Here is a 20,444-nt window from a genome sequence, read left to right as displayed (position 1 = left end):
GACGTGTTCTAAGGCTATTTAAAATAACCTAGCAGTAAAGCACAAAGACCAGCTACATGGTGTGGACTGGCTATGCTCCGGATCAGATTAATTGAGACATTTGACCTTGTGACATCTGGCGGGGCATGTTCCTGTGTGCTGGGCTCACTCACCGTAGTCTTTTTTACAGTATTTCTTCAACGTGATCTTCATTTTGCCCTTGGAAACTTTACAGTGAGATTCACAATCTGAGGAAAAGAAGACAGAGAAGGGGAAGGAGTTTACGAAAATGTTTTAAATTTACATTCGCAGCATGTGAGCATCGTCAGACAGGGCTTCAGATGGATGACCTTCACATTTAGTCCCTTACGTCACGCTCCTTGTGCCCCCGGGGTCTTAAGGATGCTTTCAAAGTGCCACTGTGAAGCAGATTACAGCTTACACAGATCCTCCTGTGTCCGTCAACACGCTCCTACTATACGCCTCCCATGTTTTTCCATTCCAGCCCGTTCCCTCGTCACTGTCCTGGCATCCCTTATGTCAGCTCTGAGGGCTGCTGAGGTCACTCGTGCACAAGAGAAGGTCGCAGGGGGGGGAATTAACCGGAGACCTACCAGACATTAGTGGGGACCCTTAGCACACTCTAAGCCACATGAGGCGAGAATGTGAATACTCTATAAGGCTGGCCGGGGCTAAATGTTCTGGATCCCTCCAGAGAGTAGCAGTGACAGAGAAGCTCACAGACTTATGATTAATGTCTCAGCAGCGTCCCCCCCCCCTGCACTTTTACCTCACTGTATGTGAACGTGGGTTTGAGCGCCATGGGGCTTTATCGATGGCCACTCTGGTGTGCTGTCACCCCGCCAGGTACCTTTTGTAATGAGGAAGGTGGTGGTGGGACCAGAGGCCAAACTGAAAATTGAAATCATTTGTTCCCTCCACTTTCCACTGACTGACACAAATTGGAAGCAGACCATCTCCAAGTGTACCCCCGCCGCCCCCTCCCACTTCCCACTCTGCCTCTCACAGAGCAATAAGCCTTGTGCTCCTTTCTCTGGGGGGATGGGGGGGTGGGGGGTGGGAAAGCTGGGCTGGGCAGTCTGAAGAGAAAGGAGGGGGGCAATTGAGAGAGAGGGGGAACCTTTCAGCTTGCCTGAATATGGACAAACTTCATTATTTCTTCCAGCCCTCTGTCCAGTCTTCCCCTTTCTTCCCCATTATACTCTGTGTGAATGAGGTTGCCTGGGTAATGATGGAGAAAGAAAAAAACACCCCTCTCCTCCCTCTCAAAAAAAAAGGAGAGAGAGAGAGGGAGAGGAAAAAAGAGCGGTTTGGTACGTGGGATGAGGATTGAATTCATGTATGTAGAGAAAGCATTTCTGCTGGAATTCCTGGCTGGTTTCTGGGTTGGCGGGAAAAATAAGAAAAGAGGAAATCCCAAAGTAAATGAATCTGACGAGTCCATATCGAGCGTGCCTGATTTCCATGTAAATGAAGTGGTGGTGGTGGTGGGGCTCTTTATCTCCTGCAGGCCCCTGGGGGCCTTCATCATACCTTTCTTTGATAGCTGACGTTGCCCATTAGCCCCTTAGCGCAATTGCTGCTGTGGGCCATTACACCCACGGCACTCATTAAGGTCCAATCTCCTGCTGTGAGGACAAACGCCCCCTTTGTGTATCTCTGCAGCAGTGCCACGTTCTTTCTGCGGGGTCCCCGGGGACCACACTGCTCCTAATTTGGAGGGTGGTGTCTGTTTGGAGTCTCTGACAGGAATCCAAACTCCACACAGCCTCGGCAGTCACTATAGCAGGAAGTGGGGCTCGCAACAAAGCACGCTGAAGTCAGTGGCGCCACTCTCGTCAGACGCTGATCGATGATCAGAGGTGACTCAGCCTATTTAAACAAACCTGGATCACGGTGAAAACTCATTAATATGCTGAAATTTATTTAAGCTGCTGTTGGTTATTTAAGAATAATTTGAAATAGGACAGAGCTTCCCCAAAAACTGCTGCACATACTAGCGTGGCACATGATCCAATGCCAGCAGCCTGACATGGAGATTCTTGTCAGAGCACATGAACAATAGGTTCAGGCAGAGCTTCACTGCTGGTACAGCCAGCCTTGATTGAAATACAAACTGGTGCAAATGAAGCATGTAATCAGATTAGGGCCGAAACCCCGGGGAGGCTGCTGGGCAGGCTGGGAATACGGGCAACAAGGCCACAGGGAGCACTGGCAAAATATCTGGAGTTTACATCAGCATCAGTCTGACCTCGCCGACGTGCGTTTAGCTGAGGAGCGTGGAAAGATGTGCGTGTGCTCAAAATGCACTTCTGATTTCACGCATGGAGGAACAGTTGGCTTAGTTAAAAAAAAATCCCACCCACGGTGATACATTAACATAGCTGAATTAATATAAATGAAAGGGCAACAGCAGCTTGAAAACAGAATATGTAGTAAAAAAAAATTATTATTTTAAAAACGACACAAAATCTCTTTGGTTACTCACCTGTCGGCTCCTCATAGCTGCTGTAAGTCGCTGTCGGAGATGCAGCTGGGATCTCTGTGACAAAGTAAGGAGCACAGTGAAGAGACAATTTTCTCTGCCGCCATATTGTTCTGTATATTGAATAACGATAATTCCAACTGTGAGAACATGAAGGAATTTCCAAGTGCCGTCGGACACGAAGCTGATTTTGACACACAGATGTACTGAAAAGATTTCCTATTAATGTCCTGCTCCCTCCTGACTCTGGTATGTTGTAGGTACAGTGAGCCAAGGCCGCTGGTCTCGTTAAACTCGGAGCTGGCAGCGATTTAGATATATAACAAAAATTTAATATCATACTATTAAAACCAAAAGACATTATCTGAAAAAGTTACAAGAAACCAAATCCATTCTACTCTACTAGCTGAGTCTCTTCCAGCTTTTACACCACATTTGTAACTGCCCCAGCAAAATTAAAGAGATCCTGGTCCAGCTGGTTTGCACTTTGAAATTATCTCTGTGAATTCTGGCCAAACACTGATTCTTACTGTACAAACACCACTGCTCCACTTCCACACATGGGCTTTATCAGAAATGTCAACCCTGTTAGCACAGGGGACAATCATTAGGGTGTATACGTCCACCGTGGACGTTGCTGTTGTCTTATCTGTTCATACCAGCCACCTACGATGTCCCGAGCTAAAGCAGCTACTAGTGACCCATCTTTGCTTTTGTGAGACGTTGGTGTTTACTGCCAAGGGCCTGGAATCTGCCAGGGGTAGATACAGCCAATAAACATATCAGCCATCAATCCCTTGGATTCATTCCGGGGGATTTACTGCGAGTTAACGGCCTCGAAGGCAAACAAGGCCATATTAGTCAAGCTGTAATCGTCTGTTTATCCAGACTCAGGCTTAAACAGCCAAATATCTATCCAAAGTGATGGAACAAGGGGATAAAAATAACATGGGATGAGAGACAGAGAGCAATGGATTCATGGATAAAAAGGCACGGTCTGTCCTTTTCAGGTCCTCTCTGTGAGGCAACCTGGGTGTCACCACCTCCAATTAGAGGTGCAGGAGGTGATCTGGTTAAAGGTGTGCTTGTAGCAACATTTAAAATGAAAAAGAAACACAATATTTGATAAATGAAAGTGGTAGAAGTAGCCCTTACTGATACAGGGGGCTATGGGAGAGCGGCTCTGCTGGTAGCCCTTGGCACAGCGGTTGCAGGTGATCCCCGTCACGCCGTCCTTGCAGGGACACTGGCCTGTTGTCTGATTACACGTCTTCCCTGCTGCTCCAACTGGATGGCAATCGCATGCTAAAGAGGGAAGAAGAGCACCAAGCTAAACTGTACACAAGTAAACAACTTGCAAGTTAAAAAAGAAAAAGAAAGGAAACACGAGCGGTTAAAAGTAAAAAACAGATATCAGCTTACAAATGACTACAGCATGTCTCGGGCCTGTCCTCTGCTGACTCTACATATTCTATACAATAAAAAAGTCATCTTAGCACTAAAACCTAGTAAGAAATCATTCGCATTAGAGGAGGCTGTGTTTTGCTTCCAGACCATCACAGATGGGGAACTGGGCCCTGCACCAGCATAAAACCTCAATCAAATTACACTGCTTCCCTCCGCCCATTACGACCATAAGATTCTTCATTAGGTCTGCTTTGGAAGGCACGCAGAAGGGTAAATAACTTGATTAATTACAGTGTTTCACTTTCACCGCGCAGCACGACACCAAATGTTTGGCGTGTGCGCCTCGCGGATGTGTCTGTGCGTGAGGGCAGGGAGCTCCTCACGAGTCGGCTTTGAGTCCTCTGCTTCGGTGCGATCAGACAGGCTGTGCGCTCTTCAGATTGAGTTTCCAATGTAAAGCCTTTTGGCAAAAGGGCTCCTTGCAAATACTGCCTGAATAATGTTTCCCAGTAATGGACGAGTGGAACGCACTTCAAAGTGTGTTTAAGCTTTTAGTTGGGAGGATCGCACGTTAAATGTGAGAAATTTGTTCTGTGTGTGTGTCACTGCCAAACTTTTACTATAAAGCCAGTGTTTGAAGTTGAAGCCCAACCTCCCTATTAGTCCTGCATGTGTACCAGCAGAGTCATTCGAAATTTGCTTGAAGTGGTCCAGTAGACGTTGCTTTTTACTTGGAATTTATGGAGCTTTATGAACATTAGGGGATGCTTATTAAATCTTTCTTTAAGAAAGCCTAACGTCTTTGTTTTTCTTCTGCCTCATTCGTATCATATAAAAGCTTCTGCCAGTTTGCTGAAATAAAACCAAATGGTGACATTTTTAGGGATCTACCTCTTTTCCCCTCCAAGAAATCAACACCAGTGTGTTTTTCACATAAATCCAAGGGATGGTCGTTTAACGGAAACCATAGCTGCAATAAAATGATCATCACATAAGCTAACGATAAAAATTAACAATGCGATGGAGAGATGTTTTGTTTCAGTCGAAACATTTCAACCAGCTTAGTTTTCTTTTGACTGCTACTGTATGTTTGCATGTATATACTGCAAAATATCAGTTCATACAAATAAAATTTCAAGCTAGTATGGGAACAAAGCTAAACTGTAACTTCTGGTTTCTGCTCCACAAGTAATTAAACCTCATTTCAAAATCCTATTGACTTTATGACAACACTGATTAAAATCCAGGCTTGGAAGAGGTCTTTTGTCAACAAATGCTGTGAGACTTGCTTCATATGTCTGGATAAAGGCTGTAATCAAAGACTCAAACAATCCAACTTCGTTATTTATTCAATAATTCAGGTTTTTGCAGGAGTTAATTAACAAAATTTCCCATGAGCAACAGACCACAGGGAGTTAAATGTCACTTTGACAAAAGAGTTCATGAGCAGGTTGTGGCTTTGCTTCAGATACTAATAACAGCAGGATGGAGACAAGCATGTTGTCGTTTTCAGGGCGCAGAGAGTAAAGCCAACAACTAAAAGACATTGAAATATGACTTTGGAGGAGAGCTTTGGTGAATTTTATGGATATAACTTAAGATCCAGGGCAAGCAATAGAAGCAAGTATCTGGATGATGACTTTAAAATTAAAGTGGCTCTAATTTATTTTGCTGCAGTGTAAAAAAAAGAGAAAAAGCCTAATTTTTTCATGAGAGATTGTAATTTTATTATGGTGTTTAAGTGGATTAATGAATCTTCCACACACTAGGACAGAGTTGCTAATTGTAAGAGGAAACTCTCTTTAGCACATTTGAGTACACTCATGCTTTAAAGGTACTTACACAACATTATGACCAGGAGAAGTGAATAACACAGATTTTCACTTCATCCTGGCACCTGCGAACATTATGTACTCAAAGTTTATGTGTTAGAAGGAGGAAAATTGGGCAAATGTAAGAACTTGAGAGAGTTTGGCAAGGACCAAACTGTGATTGCTACATGAGTAGGTTAGATCATCTCCAAACCTGCAGCTCTTATGGGATGTTCTCGGTCTGCAGAGGTCAGTATCTTTGAAAGTGGTCCAAGGAAGGAACAGTGGTGAACCAGTGACTGGGTCATGGGCGGGCAAGGCTCTCTGATAGCATGAGAGTAGCAAAGGCTGACCTGTGTGGCCTGATCCAACAGATGAGCAACTGTAGCTCAAATTGGTGATTCTCATAGAAAGGCATCAGAATACATCACGGTTTGTTGTGTATTAGGCTGCATAGCTGCAGACAGGTCAGGGTGCCCACGCTGACCCCTCCCCACCACTGAACACACCAACAATTGACATATGAGCATCAGAACTGCAGCACTGAACAATGGAAGAAGGTAGCCTGGTCTGATGAATCACATTTTCTTTACATCACGTAAATGACTGGCTATGTAGAAACACCTGACACCTGCACGATGGGAAGAAGGTAAGCCAGCAGAGGCAGTGCAATACTTTATTTAATATTCTGCTGGAAAGCATTGGTCCTGCCATCCATGTGGATGTTACTTTGAGACTTCAGCATTGTTGCAGGCCATGTACACCCTATCATGGAAACAGTACTTTCTGGTGGCTGTGGCCTCTTTCAGTAGGATAGTGGACCCTGCCACGAAGCAAAAATGGTTCAGGAATGATTTGAGGAGCACAACAAAAAGTTTGATGTTTCCTCCATTTGCGTTAAAGCCTGTTGTTAGTTTTGGAGAGTTTTAAGCTATTTCAGTATTTAAACAGAAGAATTTACCATCAGTACCTTTAAAGATGGCTGCACGAGGTGACGAATGACATCTTTAATAGTTCAAAGTAGAAATTGGGGTTCTTCCAAGTCTAGTTTACATCTCCTGTAGCTCGGTGGTGTCAGATTTGTCAATCATGCTGCTTACCTCTGTTGTTGTAGGTGAAGTAAGCCTCATTAGCTTAAGCTGGCTAGCAGTGCAGTTACTCATTGCTAATGAGGGTCTTTAAGTCTGCCACTAATATGAATGTCTTAATCTTGTAAAATTATTTCAGACTTCTATCAAAGAAAGAATTCAGCTAAAGATTCAGAGTGATCATTATAGATGTGCCTAAACTGCCTGCTAACAATAACACTAACGCTGAAAGCAAGTAAGCATATTTCCTAAATATTATTTTTCTGAATCATATTTATTTAAGTAGTTGTAGACTTGACTCGAAACTCTTTAAGGTTTCCAAATCAATATTTGATCTAAAACTGTGTAAGCGGAAGGATAGGCTAGACTGTATATTAACCACTGGAAAACTACAGTACTATTGCCCTCATTACAGGTGTTAAATACCGGAAACATGACTTAATTTCATGAATGGTTACTGAATGGTTTAGGAGGGAAGGGGGGGTACGATGCAGTGAACCATGTACCAGTTCCATCTCTCTGGACTCACCGTGCCTAGTTAAATACTTCTAGGCTGCCAACCGTAGGAGGTAATTCGAGAAAAAACAAACTGTTAGGGGCGGGCGGCGTGCGCTGTGGTTCTCCATGAGCCACGTTTACACTGCGCTTGATGAGGGGTGAAGTTGTTAATCTGGGAAATAAAGCATGAGGCATTCCATGTAGCTATTGGAAAAGTAGGCACAGTATAAGGAAGAGCCTGTTTTTTTTCCCACTAAACCTCCAAGCAAATTATTGGGAGGAATGTTTTTTGTTGAGATGTGAAGTATTTTGGGGGGTGGAGGGGGAGCAGGCGGGCGCAGGAACGGAGAATGAAAGCAGACTTCCTCCTGGCTGTGTTGGCGCTGCGCTGTATTTCCTGTCCAACAACAGCAGAGTGGGATGGTTGGCTGAATTGAACAATAAATATAGCGGTTTTTAACTGATGTCACATCACCGTGTTTTTGTCACCTGAGGAGTAAGGCAGCAATCAGGCTGTTTGGGTTTGATTCCAGAGCAATGAGCAGCACACGTGAAGGGGATGGGAAGAAGGGCTTCAAGTGTTCAGGTTACAGTACAGCTGTTTGTAAAGACTTTGGAAAGATGTATGGGTGTTGCTTCACCATTAGGCGCAGTGAGAACCTCTGTTAAAATAACCTGCTCTTAGCTCTGACCCCCTGAACTGAACAACTCCCCAAATATAGCCTGAGAAAATGTTTATGCTGGCAGACTGAAACAGTGAACCATTCGTCATGTTTTAAGCTAAGTGCGCAGATGATCTATCAGGCTTCAGTTCGCCTCATGCAGCAAGCTCTGTTTGAGGGTGTCTCTGATATAAAACGCCTCTATAAAACGCATTTGTGGGCTCGGCTTCTCGTGCATTCGCTTTCCTTTCATGCGAGCTGGAGAAGTCTGAGTGAATTAGGAGAGGAAGCTGTTGTGGCATGCAGTAGGAAATATCACGTTGCTGTTCCGGTGTTTTGATAGCCAGCGGTGTACCAAGGATAGGGGCACCAGAGGATAGGCATTTCAAGACTTTGTCACCAGCCAATCAGAGCTCAGCGGTGGATGTGGCTGAAGACCACACTATGAGCATCTATCCAGAGTTTCTCATTTGTCATTAGTGTGTGGGAAGAGGTTGGAGATTAAATGCACAGAGGCAGGGTGAAATATTGTTTAAACAAAGCATGCTGAGGCACTGCTGTAAAGTTAGTAAAAAATTACATTATTTGTTATCCAGACTTTCCATCCAAAAGGCAAACTTTAGCCCGACTGATTACAGAAATAAAGAACAATGGTCCATGCACTCTTACTGTACATATCTCACACAGGACTGTTTGTGCATCTGTTGAGTATTTTGCTAGTGCATGTGACTGAGTGACAGCAGTTTGTTTGCTCAGGGCCTCTGAGCCTGTCTTTACTCCCAGAGGAGCTGCAAGACAGAAGGAGCTCAGCTTTTGTCCCCCACGCACATTAATCCTCTGCAGCTCGACGTATGTGCTCACACCTGTGTGCGCGTGTTGTTTTTCCTTTCTCCCCGTCCACATGCGTACGTGCATTGGAAGTATGAATGGAAGAGAGGGACGATTAGCGAGCTGTTTTCACCGCTCCACTCAGTGGATCAGCTCGCACCTTTGCTTTGTTATGTTTGTCTTGTCAGGGATTCACTGAGAACCTCAAATATCTGGGGAGCTGCAGGGGTCCTTTCATCGACACCAAGACAGGTGTGTGCTTTACTCGAAACTTTTCAACGAATTCTTGTCATACCTGAGCATGGTGAAGAGTGAGTGTATAAACTATTACAAAGAGCCTGGTTTTGGAGGTTACAGTTTCTATAAAAACTACATCTTTCCTTTTTTTTGTGATTTTTGTAGGCATTTTTTTGTAGTATTTCTTGGCCAAATTTGTATTACTTAACTTAAGTTTCATTTATTTTTTTGGTAGCATCTCTTTTAAAGGGCTGGGATTTCTGGATCCAAACATAGACTGTATATAAAAGATAGTCGCATACCCAGACATTGGTGGTGTGGGCATGTGGTGGTTTTTTCACACTTTTTTTGGAGCCAGAAATACCAATAGTCAATAACAATATGATTCTGGGTCATACCTAATAAAAGTCTATTTTGGAGGGTTATCTGGGGAATCCTCACTGGCTAACAACTTGCAATTTCGCAGTGAGATCTGACACACACTGGCTTCAAAAAACCACGTCAGAAACACCCACCTCAACGTTTCAAAACAGGACTTCACAAACCAGTTGGTGACTTCTTGTAGCTGCTTTCATCTTATGCCAACGGGATACTGAACACTGACTCGATGGATGTTTTTTTTAGACAACTTAGATCAGCGGTCCCCAACCTTTTTTGCGCCATGGACCGGTTTATGCCCGACATTATTTTCACGGACCGGCCTTTAAGGCAGCGGTCCCCAACCCCCGGGCCTCGGACCGGTACCAGTCCGTGAGTCGTATAGTACCGGGCCGCGAGAGTTGAGGCTCAGGTGTGAAATGTATGGTTTTTATCGGTTTTCAGCATTATTTTGTTATCATTTTTATCGTTAACTCGGTTTTCCTAGGTCTTTTCACGTGTGTTATGAATAAATCTTCTGTTTTTCGGTACCGGTACTAGTTTTATTTTGTTGTATTTATCCGCGACACCTTAAAGGCCGGTCCGTGAAAATAATGTCGGGCATAAACCGGTCCGTGGTGCAAAAAAGGTTGGGGACCGCTGCTTTAAGGTGTCGCGGATAAATACAACAAAATAAAACTAGTACCGGTACCGAAAAACAGAAGATTTATTCATAACACACGTGAAAAGACCCAGGAAAACCGAGTTAACGATAAAAATGATAACAAAATAACGCTGAAAACTGATAAAAACCCTGAAAACGATACATTTCACACCTGAGCCTCAACTCTCGCGGCCCGGTACTATACGACTCACGGACCGGTACCGGTCCGAGGCCTGGGGGTTGGGGACCGCTGACTTAGATAATGACATTCAGATAATGTTGGGCTTTTATAATCCAAAGCACACCAACGCCGAAAACATGCTCAAGAGGTCCAGGTCAGTGGTACAGGTGAGTTGAGGTGACACCTAGTGGACATCTCTTTTCAAGCAACCACACCTGAAAGCCCTCAATTTTTGGCTTTAAGCCTTTTTTTGTGCAGCTTACAAGATATGAGATTTTTAGATGTTGCTTACTCAAATCTGTTTCGCCGGCTCTGTAGTGTGGTGGTTTTAAACATTTGCCTAACAAGCGAAACATCCCCAGTTTCATCCCAGGCAGAGATACAAATCCCTTTGGGGATATGTGAGGAAGAGTATCCGGTGTAAAAATCTGCCAAATCAAACACATGGAGCTACCTGCTATGCCAAACCTCGTGATAAGGCAGCAGCCAAAAGTCGCTTACTCAAGTCTATTTTAAACTGTTGTGTTTCTACTTGTATACATTGTACCAAGCACAGCATTTTTTTTCCTTTTGGAAGACACCTTCAACATGTGTCCAAAGGTTGGTCTTAGAGAAAGACTGAGGATCATTCATATTCCAAGAATTACACCATACCATCCTGTTACCTTTGCAAGCTCTGCGGTGAGAGATGGATTTGGTCATGTCCCTGTAGTAACCCTCCTTGCAGTAGTGACAGTGGCGTCCTGCTGTGTTGTGGCGACAGTTGAGACAGACTCCACCGCTTCTACGGCCGGACAGCTTGTACAGCTCCATGTTAAAACGACAGCGGCGGGCATGCAGATTGCAGTGGCAGGCTGAGTGCATAGAGAGAGAAAGAGAGAGGGAGACTTTCATCACTAATGCAGAAACTCCTACCTTGACATTTTGCAGCTGGGCTAAGCATAATAAGTTCATTACTTAGTTTATTGAATTTAAACAACCCTTTGTGGTAATGCCATTGAAAACCGTTCAGTTTTTCTGATTTTCATGTTTTCACTTTGGTTGCGTGGTTACACAGTCCCCTGTCGTTTGACACACTCTAAACCCGTGGACACGCAAAACCAAATGCGGTGTCATCAAGCTAGAAAACAACGCTGTTTTTCTTAGCTCCTGAAAAGGTGACGTTTTAGAAATATGAGCTTGTTATCTGACAGTGACGAACTCGGCACACAAGTTTAAAGACTTTCCAAATTGCAATTATGAGGCAGCCAAATTCAGTCTGAGAAAATGCACTTTCTTAAAAAACATCACAGAGTTCAATCTCCCAGTATGGGTTCGTCAGAGTAAGACGAGGTTATTGAAACAGATGGTGTGCTGTGGTCTGGATTGGAAATAATGAAGCCTCTAAAAGAAACGTCCTGGTTCAAGCTCTGTGTTGCTGGGCCACCTGCTTGTGAATTTAACCTCTGAACTCTGGTGATGTCTGGCAGGAAAACTTTCTTCCGCTCTACCACGCATCTGAGAGACTTGTTAATATCGACCCCAAGATACATATTGCACTGATGCATTAAATAAAGAATTCATTTTTGAAATCATAGCTCGTGTGAATAAAAATGACATTGTATCTGTTTAATTTATCACACTTTTGTCACTGGTCACACAGTTCAATTCAATTAGCTATTAGATTATTAGCTATAACAAGAAGTGTATCAGAACAAGTATTATTAAACCAAGTACAAGTCACTGAAATGACAGTAATACTTGGTTTAAGCAATTAACAAGCTAGCTATATTGACCTGTGAGCTTGGCTCAAAACACACAAGTGACACAAAGTGTGTTTCCTCCAAGAGCCACTTGAGGCTGCTTCCAAATGTTGAGCAGAAAATTAAGCATGGGGAAAATAAGCATAGGCTAGTACAAGTGTACAGTGTTGATTTTGTATAAATACTTCATTAAATTCTATGAAAATTGTCATAACACTGAGGTATTTATGTCCTAACTAAGCTAACGTGCTAGAGCTAGCATTAACTAATACTGTTTACCTTTCTGGCTCTACCTCCTTGTCCAAAGTAAAAATAAAAAAACAAATAAAAATCAAAATGGCAAGTCAAAACTTTATAAGCATAGTCCATTAAATACATACGGAGCCCCGCAGGGGACATGGGAGAAAAAAAAATTAAGACGGACTTTTGCGAGATCTCGCAAAACAAACTCGGGATCTCGCAAAAGTCCGTCTTAATTTTTTTTTCTCCCATGTCCCCTGCGGGGCTCCGTAAATACATGCTTTTGTGTCTAGGTCAATTTTTTTTATGTAAATATGGAGCATCTGTAAAATGTTAGCTAGCTTCTGTTATCTCAAGTCTGTCTTTGTGATTGTCACAGTTATGTTTCTCAGAGGAACATCAACGAGGAAGATTAGTAAGAAAAAATTAGTAATACCCTTAATTACTATGGGTAGCCAGTTAACAGGGTGTGAACTGACTGAAGTGTGACCTTCTCTCCTGAAAGGATAGATAGATAGATAGATAGATAGATAGATAGATAGATAGATAGATAGATAGATAGATAGATAGATAGATAGAGCAGATTGATCAGAAACCCATTGTCAACCCATATTTGATAAATGAGCAGGATGAAGGCAAATGTGCTTGTTTTCTTTCTAAACCTCCGAGGGCCTGGCGTCCACATATGTGGACATCACATGTTGGGTTATCTAGACCACAATACAAAATTCTGCTCTACGAGGGCCTGATTTGCTTTTCATTTCTTGTTTTGGTGCAAATAACATCTTTAAGGAGTTGCATAATCTTTTCCATTGTTTCCACTAACAGCTCTCTTGCTGGGGCCACGCTTCCTTTCAATTAGCCGGTACAACAGCTTGTTTTAACATATTTAGATTTGTGCAGGTATTTGTTTCAGACTCGCAGAACACAAAGTGATTCCACAATTCTTCCTCTACTTGGAAAATATATGTGATGAATTAACCTAATTTAATTAAACTTGTTTGATTCATGCGTCACACATTTCAAACTTTGTTTTGTGTCATATTTGTGCTCGCTCTATTTGCTACAAAGTGGTCCTTCAGGTGTTTTGATTCTATAATTTTTGCCAGGTCTTGTTGCATGCGTTGCCTTTTAAGCAAAAGTGAAACAAGACACTGCTTTGGGGGAACTTTAGTGTTTTTTGTGGCAGGGTAATTTTGCAAGTTATTTTATATATAAACACCCAGCACGGCCCTGCGGGCGGTTTATCCTTCAAGCTCGGGTCCTCTACCAGAGGCCTGGGAGCTTGAGGGTCCTGCGCAGTATCTTAGCTGTTCCCAGGACTGCGCTCTTCTGGACAGAGATCTCCGATGTTGTTCCCGGGATCTGCTGGAGCCACTCGCCTAGCTTGGGAGTCACCGCACCTAGTGCTCCGATTACCACGGGGACCACCGTTACCTTCACCCTCCACATCCTCTCGAGCTCTTCTCTGAGCCCTTGGTATTTCTCCAGCTTCTCGTGTTCCTTCTTCCTGATATTGCTGTCATTCGGAACCGCTACATCGATCACTACGGCCGTCTTCTTCTGTTTGTCTACCACCACTATGTCCGGTTGGTTAGCCACCACCATTTTGTCATATATATATATATATATATATATATATATATATGTATATATATATATATATATATATATATATATATATATATATATATATATATATACCATAATTTCATATTTGTTTTAATATTAAACACATTTAAATTCTCAACTGTTATCATCTTTGTGTTATATATATATAATTTATTTTTTCTTACTTTTTTATTTTTTTTGCCTCTGTCAGTCATGTACCATTTTTATGAGCAGCCCCCACAGTACCTCACATTTTGGTAATCTCTCCATCAGTGCGCTCTTCTTGCTGTTATTACAGGGAGATGCAGGCGATAAGACTGTCACATATGCTCCGTGTTCATCAGTGGTCTGAATCACGTACAAACGGATTCACACCTGCCATAAGAGACCGGAGCTGGCAGGTGGCTGGGATTCAAAAACACTGCTTTTGAATGGGAGGCCCAGAAGCGCGCGCACACACACACACAGTAAAACACAGAGGTGTTTGGCAGCTGTCGCAGGCTTATCTCCCACACCTCCCTCCCCAAGACTGATCCAACACGCACTATGCCAGGCTTTGAAGAACCTCTCTCTCTCTCTCTCTCTCTCTCACACACACACACACACACACACACACACACACACACACACACACACACACACACACACACACACACACAGGCTCCCTCCTCCCTTTCCCTCTTACTCTCTTTCTTATCCCAGATGTTATCTCCACTTAAGGGAAGTGTGAGGGAAAATGCAACAGGGCCTTTTCATGAATAGGTAACGGAATGCTCTTAGTTGTCTTTCTCCAAGAAGGCCGATGCTGGTATTGCACTTTTCATCTTTCCACATACTGTAACACTTAAGTCATCATTTAAAAACACACAATCACTTTTCAGACACAACAACATTTGACAAAAAAAGCAGGAAATACATCTTAATTTCATTCTTTTTTAAAAATTTGGTGTCAATGATCCTTAATATTTACTTCACATGGGAAAAAAAACTTCTATGTTTGCGAGAGCATCATGAAAAATAATAAGTGCTATCTCCTCAGCTGTCCCCAGGCTCTTCTAATGAGCTGTGTTATCTCATCCACACATCCCCACTCTGCTCACACTGCCACTGTAGTGGTTTTCCTGCAGTGACAATAGCTTGAGTGCTGATAATAAGCCATGTGCACAGTAGCAGGCTCCAAATGCCTCTCAATAAAATCTGTCACACATTTGCCAAATAACTGAGTTAGTGAAAAGCCCAGCCACAGGTAAATCTCGGCCAGTAACTCCAATAATTCCACTGTATGCTGCTGCCATCTAATACTAAAACTGGTGCAAAAGTTCTCAGTCGGGTGACTGCAGCTCATTAAAGAAGAACATTTAGCTAATTTGGTTAAATAAGCTATTTTATTAGGTCTAGCATACTGTATGCAATCAGAGAGACACACTGCAGGACAGAGCTTCATCTTCTATGAGTTTAGAAAGGAATGGTTACTGCAAAACAGCTGCTTGCTTTGATTGGACATCCAGAGTGGCAATGTGTCTTTTCTGGGTCTGCTTTCATTTGGTTTCAAGGGCCTACTTAGAGCTATGCTATTGCAATCTATTTATGTTCAAGTGCCATCTATCAGGGTTAGTAAGGAAGCGCTCCCGGTGGGTGTGCATATTGGATGAAAATTACGCATCCCACAGCTTGGTGGAGGCGGTTTTTCGTCCCGTCTACAAGGGGGGGGGATTACACTTCAGAAACAATCAAATGTCTGTGCACGATGATCTCTAATGAAATTTTGTTACGGATGGTTTGAAAATGCGCCATGGCGGCAGCAGGAATTTACCAACCCTGTCAACAGGTGTCAGATGTCTAACCATACAACATGTATGAGAGGGTTGTGCGAGGGTTGTATTTTTTGTGTGTGTGTGTGTGTGTGTGTGTGTGTGTGTGTGTGTGTGTGTGTGTGTGTGTGTGTGTGTGTGTGTCGGCTGAAAAGAATGTGCCGCTTCTTCAGAGGTGGAGAAGGAACGAATTCCAGCGCAATTGTTGCTTATCCAGGAGCAATTATTCTCTCACTGTGTGTAATCCTGTACAGTCGCTGGTATGATAAGCGGGAGGCGTGCGCCAAATCAAACAGGGTTCATGTCTCATGGCGGTCTGTGATCTCAGGGAAAGACAGCACTTAGGCTGCAGATTACAGAGCCATATTTTCACGACAACAGTGGGTTTATTGATCTGGGCACACAGAGACACAAACGCGCACTTACTGCGAATGCGTCACGTGTACTTGATTCCAGTGCACAGAGCTTATACAATGCTTGCATAACACCTATGGCGCATATGTGGGTGATATTTCAGAAAAGTCGCAAGAGTTCATTCATATCCATGAAGTGCTTCTGTACTTTATGTGTATTATAAAAAGAAAAGTAACACTTAAATTGTATTAAATGACTTACACTATAATAAGTTAGCTTTCTCCCTCATTTCTACAGCTATGTCTCTGTAGTAGTGTAGTATCATTTAGTAGTAACACACAGAAAAGCGATACTTATATGTAAAGCTTTTTTAGGAGGTTCTCCAACACTTTTGATTCCTAGATGGAGCTCAAAAATACATTTACAGTTCCCCCAACATTTTATCATTTCAAAAAACATGTGCATAACTATTTTATGGCTTCGGCTATACAGTTACACCCTTCTTTACAGCTTATTGTTCTCAACTATAAAACTGTATTATAAAATATTTATAATAAAAAGTAGTCTTTTTGGAGGATTTCCATAGCGAATTTTATGCCAATGACATTTTACATACAGTATAGCAGAGTCATATTTTGACCATAAAGTTTTTCTTTTAATGTTATTTAATGCTGTATAGGCAAACACGTCCCCTGTGTGTGTGTGTGTGTGTGTGTGTGTGTGTGTGTGTGTGTGTGTGTGTGTGTGTGTGTGTGTATATATATATATATATATATATATATATATAGGGGAGAGCGGGGTAAGTTGTCACACTCTTCACACTGACTAACTTTTACTGAGCACCATACATCACAAGGTAATAAATGTTTCACCAAATGAAAGACGGAAGTCTCGGGCACATATGATGTATTGATTACATTTTCATATCTTATCTCATTACGGAGTTGTAGACTGTTGAAAGGAGAATGTGCACTTGTGACAATTTGCCCCATCGGCAGGTAAGTTGTCACACTAGATTATCTTAAAATATGAACACAAATACTTAATTATGATTATTGATTTTAATTGTTAAATTCAAACCAAAACTGGAAATTTGAACAATTATGCCAAGAGAATTTGGAAAAAAAACAATTATTTCAATCCAATACACATTTTAATCAAAACATTAAGTAGAAAGAAAACTTTAGTTTGAACTTTAAACTCAAATGTTCTCTGGCTTGCACATAAATCCATCATAACTGAATGGAATGCTGCAAATAACTTGCTTTACTTAACATGTTTATACTCTGAACAAAACAGATGCCTTATTTCTGATTAATCAGACTCAACTTCATAGTCACAATTCTGGCACACATAAATTGCCTGGCCTGAGGTGCAAGCATCATGGGCCCATTTGTTGCATTTTACGCATTTTACCCAGGTCTCTTTTGGACGACTGTTTGAAAATGGCTCCACACAGACAAGGCAGAAGCACTCTTCATCATCTGATGATGACTCTTGAATTATTTTTCTTCTTTTAGCTGCGTTGTTCTTCATAGGTCCAGATGTTTTCCCCCCTCGCGTCCCTCTCTTTTGAAACAGCTTTTTGCTAGATTCAGCCTTATTCTTTTCTTTTTCTAGTTGCTGCTTCACTGGCGTGTCGGTTAGAATTGCTGATTTGCGTCGTTTTCTTCCTTTGCTGGATGGTTTTCGGCGGCCAGCTTTTGGATATGGCTGGATGTCCTCTGGAGTTGGTAGTCCGCTGTCAGTAATTGCAGTGCGGTAATTTATGTCAAAATCCTTTGCTGTACTTGTGATTGATTTGTTCTGCATCTTTACCTGCCTGACTGCCTTTAACATAATGTCAGGTGGTGTTCTGCCACGCTCTGTCTTTCGTTGATAATTTCGAACCATCTTACTTTCTTCCTTCCTTCCTTCCTTAATTCCTGCCTCTCCTTCCTTTCTTCAAAAACCTTATTACAAATACAAATGAATTACAATATCACAATTTTTTGGAGCATTTATTTGTACTGGGGCAAGTTGTCACATGTGACGACTTGCCCCAAAGTTAATGAGACAACTTGCCCCAAACTGACATTTATGCTAATTTTGGCTAAATGTCAGGGTTAGCTCAACATAGCACATCAGCTGAAGTATCAAAAGACACGTTAATGTCTCCTCTATTTTGTGTAAAATAATAATCTGTAACATCTATACCTAACAAAGTTGTACTGAAGAAAATTTAAAGTGATTTATTTTTCCTTTTAGGTCAAAAAAATAAAAAAGATGTGCTCACCTCAGATTAGAGCAGTCTTGACCACATGTGAACAGGAGGTTGACTATAGAAGAAGAAGTCACACAAAGTGGCTATTTCATTTTTGAGATAGAGCCTCTAGTGTTGGAGTTATGAACAGTGTGACAACTTACCCGTGTGACAACTTACCCCGCTCTCCCCTATATATAGGCTATATATATATATTTTTTAAATACTGTACAGAGCTGTAGCAGTGTAGTTTTAATAGATAAGGTGGTTCCCTAATCTGATGCTTAAAACTAGAAATCCACTTCTAATAACGCAACCAAGAGATTATCCTTAATTCTCTTGCAGTAGTCGTTGCTATTAAGGCTCATAAAGACGCCACGGAGTCGTTCATCACATCATGTTGCATAAAACGGATGGCAGAAAAGCAGATGATTGATGATGAACAGCCCTTAAATCTTTGTCATAAATACAGTGTTGCAGTTGCCACGGCCCCAGAATGGACTCGTTATTAAAGTCAGTGCTTGTGTCGCACAGAATTCCTGGACTTTCTTTAATAAAGCACGTTTTACTCGGTGATGCAAAGGCATAAAAATGATCCACGACCCCCCCACCCCCACCCGCAGCTGCCTCCAGGCTCGCTTCCACCAGACTCACGACACCAAACAATGAACGTTTCGATCACACGACGCTGCAGCAGCTGCGATTTTGATGAGGGCAAAGACAACAACAAAGGACTTCAACAACAAGGACTCCAGATGATGAATCCTTTTACAAGTTTCCGGAGCGCTTTTGATGATTTCAGAAAAAAATTTAAACACTGAACGAGAACCAAATGGATCTGCAAAGGGGAGATTTCAATCTCCCGCAGAATATGGATCGGGTTTACGCATCGACCTCTGCCCCGTCACCTTGGTGTTATGTAAACAAACAAAGCATCAGAATAAGAAAATAATTTAAAGATTTAGTTTTTCTTTGATCAAGCCAAAAAGGAGATGGCATGAATGAGATAAACAACTGAGTCGGAACATGAGGAGTTGGTATTCGAGATGTGGTTTTAATGAGGCACATATTGGAGGTAGCAGGATGTTTGAAAAATGAGAAAGGGGCCTTCATTTTGCTGCATTTTATCACTCATATACTATTTATATTAAACATTAAAGGAGAGACTCCACGTTCAGATATTCAATATCACAGGAGAGCCAGAGAGCCATTTCCTTATAGAGAGTACATGCTGTATTTTCTAGTGACAAGCATCCTTCTAGCAGCTTTCTTTATATTTTGCTAGGAAAATTGGAAAAGGGTTCAGTTAGTTATTGAAAGATGTGCAGAACACACATGGAAATACAATATATAATGCAAAAACTGTTTGTTTTGTTTTAAAAAGCGTGAAGGCCAATATTTGGTATGACCACCTTTATTCTTCAACACAGCCTGATGTCGCTTAGGCAGCTTTCTTAAGTAGTCTCCAGAAATAGTTCTCCAGGCTTATTGAAGGATATTCAAAGCTCTTCATTGGATGTTGGCTGTTCTTTCTGTTTCAGTAATGTTGAGGCCAATCCATCTCTGATTGTTCCATTGTCTGTTTTTCTATTCAGGTAGTTTTTTTTTCTGCACTAGCAGTGTGTTTGAGATCACTATCACTGTGAAAAATGAAGCTGTCCCTAATTAAATGCTTTCTACATGTTACTGCATGGTGGATCAAAAATCTGATGGTACTTTTCTGTGTTCGTGATTCCATACATTTTGACAAGATCTCTAACACCACTGGCTGAAATGCAGGGCCAAAACATAACATATCCTCCACCGTCTTTTACAGAAGGCTGTGGACACTCACTATTACACCTCTGTCCTCTGTACATATTATTTAAAGTTTGAACCAAACATTTTAAATGTGGATTCATCACTCCGCCAGACCTTTTGCTGCTGATGTTCAGTCCAGTTCTTGTGTAATTCAGCACACCTCAGCCTTTTCTCTGTTTCCCTTCCTCAATAATGGCTTCTTCCACTCTTCCAGTGACACCATTTCTGATGAGGCTTCACTGGATGAACTGATTCTATGTATTTTCCAATGACACACTGCACACCATGCTGAGAGAAGCTTTTGATTAAAAGCTCTTTGGGAATAACTTTGTTTATGCCAAAGTATTTCATGTCTGTCAAACTGTGGTGTCTTTGGCATATTTTTTATATTTAAAATGGGGAACAAAGAATGTGTGTTTTTGACAA

General features: G+C 42.0%; 1 protein-coding gene across 1 annotated transcript in view; it reads right to left on the bottom strand.

Moving 5' to 3' along the window:
• The window catches only part of ntn1b (netrin 1b), a 50,523-nt gene that overhangs the window by 9,542 nt on the left and 20,537 nt on the right, over positions 1–20,444 (bottom strand). The window contains exons 3-6 of the mRNA XM_085453495.1: positions 10,884–11,072; positions 3,641–3,790; positions 2,489–2,542; positions 153–227 (exon numbers count right to left, since the gene is read on the bottom strand). Coding sequence (XP_085309621.1) covers positions 153–227; positions 2,489–2,542; positions 3,641–3,790; positions 10,884–11,072 — 468 coding nt within the window. The remainder of the gene's footprint in view (positions 1–152; positions 228–2,488; positions 2,543–3,640; positions 3,791–10,883; positions 11,073–20,444) is intronic.

Source organism: Copadichromis virginalis, linkage group LG4 (genome assembly GCF_057382275.1).
Source record: "Copadichromis virginalis isolate Kocher_CV1m ecotype Utaka linkage group LG4, C_Virginalis_male_GT1.1, whole genome shotgun sequence".
Classification (NCBI taxonomy): Eukaryota; Metazoa; Chordata; class Actinopteri; order Cichliformes; family Cichlidae; genus Copadichromis; species Copadichromis virginalis.
The sequence above is the reverse complement of the archived record's forward strand: the minus strand, read 5'-3'. Positions and strand labels throughout refer to the sequence as shown.